The 7,928-nt window shown below is 43.5% G+C and overlaps 1 protein-coding gene across 1 annotated transcript in view; it reads left to right on the top strand.

The window, feature by feature from the left end:
• The first annotated feature begins 629 nt into the window (after positions 1–629).
• Positions 630–7,928, top strand: part of LOC144691897 (transmembrane protease serine 2-like) — a 52,934-nt gene continuing 45,635 nt past the window's right edge. Inside the window, exons 1-4 of the mRNA XM_078560471.1 lie at positions 630–770; positions 2,308–2,555; positions 3,057–3,137; positions 7,008–7,164. Of these exons, the coding sequence (XP_078416597.1) occupies positions 3,117–3,137; positions 7,008–7,164 (178 nt within the window). The 5' untranslated portion in view covers positions 630–770; positions 2,308–2,555; positions 3,057–3,116. The remainder of the gene's footprint in view (positions 771–2,307; positions 2,556–3,056; positions 3,138–7,007; positions 7,165–7,928) is intronic.

The following is a 7,928-nucleotide window of genomic DNA, read 5'->3' as shown; positions in this document are numbered from 1 at the left end:
TCCCCCCCTGACTAATGCAACATGCGTCATGTAAACTTTGAAGAATATATTTGCTGCCTCACAATAATTCACTAAACTTTGATGAATATTTAGCTGTCCCGTAAGAATTCGCCCAAGCTCTGTTGCCTCCTTTTGGTAGGTTGAAGTCCACAGCCACCCATTTGCTTGTCAGATTCGCTTTGGTAACTTCCAACGTTGGGAAATATCACTGACTACATGGGAGCAAGCAGTGGCCACTACTGCAGTCTGTAAAACTCTAGCAAAGTTCCCTACCTAATAACAGCATGATGCACATGGCACCAGCAGTGGGGTCGAAGTTATTTGTCATTATTTGGCCATAAAATGGGCCCAGCGTTTACCAATTTCTGATTGTGGGGTAAACGGAAGAACAATCTTGAGTGGGTGTGTGATGGACAGTTCGAAAGCACTTGCTTTACAGCATCGCTCAAAGCTAAAATCATGCCCAGGGAACCTGGATACTTTTCCTCTTCATGACCCAGTGTTTTGGAAGCCAATTTGCTGTTTTCCTGAATGAGATCAGTTATCTCTGGAAGTTAATGCTGTCCAACCCACGTGACTGTTGTACACTGACCTTCCGGTCAGCGGATACAAAGATTTTGAACCTGACTTGCAGAAGTGCACCAACACTGCCCTGACTAACCTCAGCAACGCTGTTTTTGCAGCTGGGCCACTGTGTGGCCCTTTACCTGTTTATCTGTTGTAGGAAGGTGTGAGGTGATTGTGCAGCCTCCAGGGGTTCTTGGCTTTGGGTTAGTTTTCACGATTAACATGGCAGTGGGGTCCCTCTGTTCCCTAGTTTAAGCAGTGACTGTGCATTGGGACTAACTGCTGGTGGGGGGAGGGGTGGGGGAGGGCATCTCAGCTGACATCAGGCACCCCTTGTGACATATCGCAGCTGCTTTTAACCTCACAAAGGATCAGTTAATACAGATGTCAGTTTCCAGCAGGGGGTTACTTTGCAAGTGTGGGAAACCAGTCATTGGCAGGTAAGCATCAATTCCATTTGATAATGACATGTATCCATTGAACTTTGCACAGATAAAGTTAATTTCAGAGATAAAGTTTCCATTAGTGCTTCACCTGTGTGCCTCGCCATTTTATTCTTCTCAATAGTTTCTTTCACTCTCTTCCCATCCTTGATTATTATTTTAGCATCTAGTCATCTTCCATGATTGGCCTCCTCATTCATTTCCTTCTCTCTCAAAACATCCCCTTCCACTTTTCATGGCACTCCCCCAGTTTTCTTCCTCCTCTTCCGAAAGCGGTGACACTTTGAGCGTTACTCAGGCTGCGGGCAAGACTCTCGTGTACCTTGGCCAAGTGCTAACTCTGCAAATGTGAAGCTATGTATGGTCTTGGCTAGCTACTCAAATCAAGGAGAAGGGGACATAATCTTAAAATTAGAGCCCAGGCTATTTTAGGAGGGCAATCCGAGAGCACTTATTCACATAATATTTTCCCCCAGAAGGATGTGGGTGTTGCAACAATTGGAGCTTTCACGGTTGACTTTGATAGATTTTTGTCAGTTTAATATGTCAAGGGGTACGAAGCTCGGGCAGGTAAATAGAGTTGAAGTGGAGATCTGAAACTAAAACAAAAAGTGCTGGAAAAGCCGATATGGACTCGAAACGTTTACTCTGTCTTTCTCTCTACAGATGCTGTCAGACCTGCTGAGCTTTTCCAGCACTTTTTGTTTTTGTTTCAGATTTCCAGCATCCGCAGTGTTTTGCCTTTATCTGAAGTGGAGATCTGTCATGTTATAATTGAATAGATGGCTGAATAGCCTATTCCTCTTCCTGTATGCAATACTGGCTTATTTTTTCCATTTGGAGTGCTTAGCTTAATGGTAACTGATTCAAAATTCAGCATAGACTGAAAGGCCTTTTCATTCTCTCTCTAAACTGTAATTTTGAATACTTCTATCAGGTCTCCTCTTAAACTTCTCTGCTCTAAGGAGAACAACCCAGCTTCGCCAGTCTGTCCTCATATCTAAAGTCCCTCATCCCTCATTCTCACTTTCTGACAAAGAACATAGATAACACCAGGGTATGGGGGTTTCTAACCCAAAAATATATCAGGGATATTGGACCTGGGACTTTCCTGCTATGTATTCTGTCCCACATACTGGAGTGCATTTAAGCTATTAGGAAGCAAGGCCTATTGTAATGCTTTCTTAAATATATTTCCTTGTTTCAATTCTGATCATCTTTTGTCCTTTATTCCCTCTTCCATGTTGGATGCATCTCTCCCTCTCTTCTCCATTTTACATTATTTTGTTTTTGACAGTGACAAACTACAGGCACAGTTGACTTCCGGCCTTGATGAGTGGACAGACTGGGAAGAAGTGGCTGAATTCCATCAGAAGTTGATGCTGGGAGTGGGAACACCAGCAATCGCAAAGGGATGAGAAGAATGAAATTAACAATAAGCTGGCCAGCGAGAGGGACAACTGAAGTTCAAGGAGGGTAGACCCAACGAACAGGAGATGGAAAATCTATGATTCATAATGATTTAATGACAGCATTTTGCCAAAGGTAACTTAAAATCCAATAGCGCTGAACTGGAGCAAGGTCATTTGACAATTATCACCAAATGACCTCTTTGATGGAAGCTATCTCCATTGTTTGGACGATGCTTTAAATTGGACCCGTGCTGGTTCCTTGAGAACTATTGTTATGCTGTGGCTATACTGTATTAATGGTCAGAGGGTGGTAACAGCCATGTCAGCTGTGGCTCGGCTGGTCACACTCTTTGGTGTCATCTTTTATTTGGAAAGTTGCTGTTGCTGAAGTACCCAATGAGCCTGAATGATTAATGAGACCTTTTGCCCCTATAGCCACAATCATTTGGGATTGAGCTCCCCTTGTCTCACCTCTCCTTGAGTGAGTTGCTGATCTGCCAACAATGTTAAGCTGGGAGTTTGGGACGGCATCTGCGAAATTCGAACTCAGTTTGAACCCAGTTGTTTTTCCAGTTCTTCTACCTTCTTCATTGATACCTGTTCTCACGAAGCAGCTTCTTTTTCCTCATTTCAGATTCAACCAAGTACCTAATGATTTGGGGCCAGGGTTAGCACCGTCTGAATTTGCTGAAACATGTCTTTCATCAATTACACAGTGAGTACAAGGCTTAATAAAATCATGTTCGCACCATCGTTTTATGTCCAGTTTCTTTACAAAGGGCTAATTTTGGATCTGTAGTCTGGACCTTCTTGTCTCTGGCCTGAAAACATGGTGGTAGAAACTGGACCTCATAAAATAGGCACAGCCAGGGCCTGTGCCCTGTGGGAGGCTGAAAGACACCTGACCTGGTTGGGCTATTTTTCAGACATCTTTGGTGGCCTCTTATAAAAGGCATTAGGCCCTTACACTTGTAATGAGGAGCCTAAAGTTTGTTTTAGGCACCCTCTGCTAAATCACAGGAGTGGGAATTCTTTAAACAGTCACTACGGCCTTAGTAGTGACAAATACCAAAAGATATTTTTTCAGAGAAGAAATAACATTCCCATTGAGTGAGGAGGGACAGGAATGCTTCCCACCCTGACTCCAGATTCCTCCCTTCCTGTGTTGCCAGTCAGTGCCCCTCCTGAGTCTAACCTTAGAGCTGCAGCTGGCGAGGTGACATTCAGCAATGTAAAATGGACATGTTGCCTGTGGAGGGGCAGTAGACATCACCAGCTCATTGAAATTATATCAATGAAGCCTGGGGCCCGGTTAGGGCCAGGCTCTGCCCTTGCAGTCAGAGGGCGCACTGTTCACGCACCCACTGATTGTGTGCCCAAAATCGGGCCCTAACCAATTGCTAGGCCATAGAACTGAACAGCATTGGGGAAGGCCATTCAGCTCATCATACCTGTGCTGGTTTTTAAAAGAACTATCCACAAAGTCCCATATGCTCCTCCTATGATATTGTGTGACACTTCTTGAAATAATTATCTACTTCATTTTTAAAAGCTATTATGGACTCTTAAAAGCTATTCTGACTCTTATGTAAAAAAAAACTCCCAACCTCCTGCTGACAATTGACTGGATCTACCCTATTTTTACCAGCTCAGTTAAATTTTTTTTCAATTATCTTAACAAAAAAAATCATAATTTTGAAACTTTTATCTGATCTGCTCTTAATATTCTCTGTTCTAACAAACAGAGGCCCACCTTGACTAATGTCTCTGCATAACTAAAGTTACTCATCATCCCTGATATTACGATTGGTGAGACTTCACTTCTAGGGTTCGTGATTCAGGCAGAAACAATGTCACAACAGGTAATTAGGAAAGCTAAAACAAAAACAGAATTACCTGGAAAAACTCAGCAGGTCTGACAGCATCGGTGGAGAAGAAAAGAGTCGACTTTTTGGGTCCACACGACCCTTCAACAGAGATTAGGAAAGCTAGTAGAGTGTTATCAGTTATTATGAGGGAATTGAGTACAAAAGTAGAGAGGTTATGCTTCAGTTATACAAAGCACTAGTGAGACCACATCTGGAGTACAGTATTGGTCACCTTATTTAAGGAAGGATGTAAATGTTTTGGAAGCAGTTCAGCGAAAGCTTATCAGACTAATACCTGGAATGGGCGGGTTGTCTTATGAGGAAAGGTTGGACACTGGATCCAATGGAGTTTAGAAGAGTAAGAGGCGACTTTATTGAAACATATAAGATCCTGAGGGGTCTTGACAGGGTGGATGTGGAGAGGAAGTTTCCTCTTGTGGGAGAATCTAGAACTAGGGGTCACAGTTTAAAAATAAGGGGTCGTCCATTTAAAATGGAGATGAGGTAAAAAATTTTGTCTCAGAGGGTCGTGAGTCTTTGGAACTCCCTTCCTGAAAAGGCAGTGGGAGCAGAGTCTTTGAATATTTTTAAGGCAGAGGTGGGTAGATTCTTGGTGAGCAAAGGGGTTATCGGGGATAGGTGAGATGCAGATTTGAGGTTACAATCAGATCAGCCATGATTTTATTAAATGGCAGAGCAGGCTTGAGGTGCTGAATGGCTTACCCCTGCTCCTTGTTTGTATGTTTGTATGCCATCATTCAAGATTAGATTGGATGGGTGGATAAAGAAGAAAGATTTGGAAGGGACAGGGCAAATGTAAATTGGAACTGGCTGAACAGGAAGGTTAAGGTTGACATGGATTGGCTGGGCTGAATGATCTGCTTCTGAGCTGTAACTTCTATGCACCTTCATAAATCTCAGCAACTAAGAGACTGGATACACATCATCCACCCATTGTCAGTGCCCCCTCATCACTGCCATTGTCCCCTCAACACTGTCAGTGCTCCCTCCACCCGTTGCCACTGTTCCCCTCCCACTGCCAGCATTTCTTCCACCCATTGTCAGTGCCAGTACCTCTCACAACTATCAGTTCTTCCTCCCCTCCATTGCCAGTGCTCAATCCACCCATTTTCTAGACCTGTCTACCCACTGTCAGTGTCGCTTCTCCACTCTCAGTGCTCCTCCACCAACTGTCTGTGCTTCTCCCCCAAAGAAAATGTCCCTTCCCTCCACTGTCAGTGGCCCTTCCTGCACCAGTAAATTGGCCACCAGGGGCATAAAGGGACCACCCAAGCTTGATGCCACGCTCCAACATTCCCAGTATCCCATGACCCAGAGCAATCCATGCAGCCTCCACTTGGTGCCCCTTCACTCTTCGAAGCTGCAGCTCAGGGACCAAGGAGCTCACGGTATTGGGGGTAATGTATTAGCATGGATTGAGGATTGCTTAACACACAGAGAGCCTGGATTAATGGGTCTTTTTCAGGTTGTAGAGACGTAACTAGTGGAGTGCCATAAGAGCCTTAATTATTTACTATCTACATTAATGACTTGGAGGAGGGGGCAGAGTGTAATGTATCCAAATTTGTTGACGTTACAAAAATAGGTGGGAGGGCATGTTGTGATGGGGACATAAGGAATCTGCAAGGGGATATAGACAGGTTGAGTGAGTGGGCAAAAACTTGACAGATGGAGTTTAATGTAGGAAAGTGTGAGGTCATGCACTTTGGTAGGAAGAATCAAAAGGCAAACTATTATTTAAATGGAGAGAGACTCCAAAAAAGTGCAGCACAGGAGGATCTGGGTGTTCTTGTGCATGAATTACAAAAAGTTAGCATGGAGGTGCAGCAAGTAATTAAGAAGGCAAGTGGAATTTTGGCGTATATTGCTAGGGGGTTGGAGTTTAAAAATAGGGAAGTCTTGTTACAACTGTACATGTTGGTGAGGCTGCTCCTGGAGTACTGTGTGCAGTTTTGGTCCCCGTATTTAAGAAAGGATATACTAAAATTGGAGGCAGTTCAAAAGAGATTCACTATGCTGATTCCTGGAATGAAGGGGTTGACTTATCAAGAACAGCTAGGTTAGGCCTTTATTCATTAGAGTTTAGAAGAATGAGGGGTGATCTTATTGAAACGTACAAGATTCTGAGGGAGCTTGACAGGGTAGATGTTGAGAAGATGTTTCCACTAGTGGGGGAATCTCGAACTAAGGGATATAGTTACAGGATAAGGGGACACTCGTTTAAAACTGGGATGTGGAGGAATTTCTTCTCTCAGAGGGTAGTGAATGTCTGGAATTCTTTACCCCAGAGAGTTGTGGAGGCTAAATCACTGAGAGCATTTAAAGAGGAGGTAGATAGATTTTTGAAATATCGGTGAGTTGAGGGCTATGAGGAGCTGGCATGGAAGAGGAGTTGAGGCCTGGGGCAGGTCAGCCATGATCTTATTGAATTGCGGGGCAGGCTTGAGGGGGCTGAATGGCCTCCTCCTGCTCCTAATTCTTATGTTCTTATGTTCCAAGGAGAGCAGAGCTCAGAATTGAATCGGTTGCATCTCAGTGAACATCAGTGTGGTTGATAAATAGATTGCTTGAATGCTTACCTCAGAGAAAATTCTATCTCCATTATAATTAGAAGAAAGTAAAAACATTAAGGATTGGGTGGTTGGAGATAAAATTGACACTTAAGTCCTTTTCATGTAAAGACATTTCTTTTCCAGGGAGGAGGTATCTACATGAGTCCGAAATATTCGCACAATAGTCCTCTAGTTCAAGACAACAGATCTTCTCTAAATCAACAGCCAACGTATAATGTCTATAAGCCTCCAGCTTATGGGGGCCCATCATTCAATCAGAAAAGTTTTATTGCCGTGCCAGGTAAACATCTCTTCTTCCTGGTTTAATCTATCGCTCACTTCTTGGCATAATAGATTATTGTACTAATTTCTGGTAATGAGAAAATGGATAGGAAACTTCTTCCTTCTCGCCTTTTTTTCCCCATGCCCGGGTGATACAGTAAAATGTGTTCTGCGATAGTTATAGTGTGAAGACAAATCATGAACTCCAGTCTAACCTCGGCTGAATTTGTGTGCAGTACTGAGGGAGTGCAGCACCATTCATGACCTCAGGGTATTGAAAAGCTCTTTTCAGCTAATGGAATATGTTATTTGAAGCGCTGTCATTGTTGTAACGTAAGAAACCTGGGAGCCAATTTGCACACAGCACAAACAATAAGAAATGGATGGTGTTGGTTGAGGGATAAACGTTGACCAGGACAATGGGGAGAACCCCTCTGCCCTCCTCTGCAATAGTGCTGTGGGAGCTTTTACATTCACTTGAGAAAGCAGACACGACATCCGTTCAACATTTACACAATGATGCAGGACTCCCTCAGTCCTGTACCGAAATGCCAATGGAGATTATGTGCTTTCTGGAGTAGGACTTGAACCCAAAACCCTCTGATTGTGGAGGTGGACGTGGTACCATTCATTCAAGGCTGACACTATATAATACATAATAACCATCTACAGAGGTACAAATCTATTGCTGCTGTGTGTTCATAATGCCAAAAAGAGCTGCTACCTGTCCTTCCAGTTTGTGAGGTTTCTTACATAAAGGATAACTTAATTACTAAGTAAGCA

This window comes from Cetorhinus maximus, chromosome 16 (genome assembly GCF_964194155.1).
Source record: "Cetorhinus maximus chromosome 16, sCetMax3.hap1.1, whole genome shotgun sequence".
NCBI classification, from domain to species: Eukaryota; Metazoa; Chordata; class Chondrichthyes; order Lamniformes; family Cetorhinidae; genus Cetorhinus; species Cetorhinus maximus.
The sequence above is the reverse complement of the archived record's forward strand: the minus strand, read 5'-3'. Positions and strand labels throughout refer to the sequence as shown.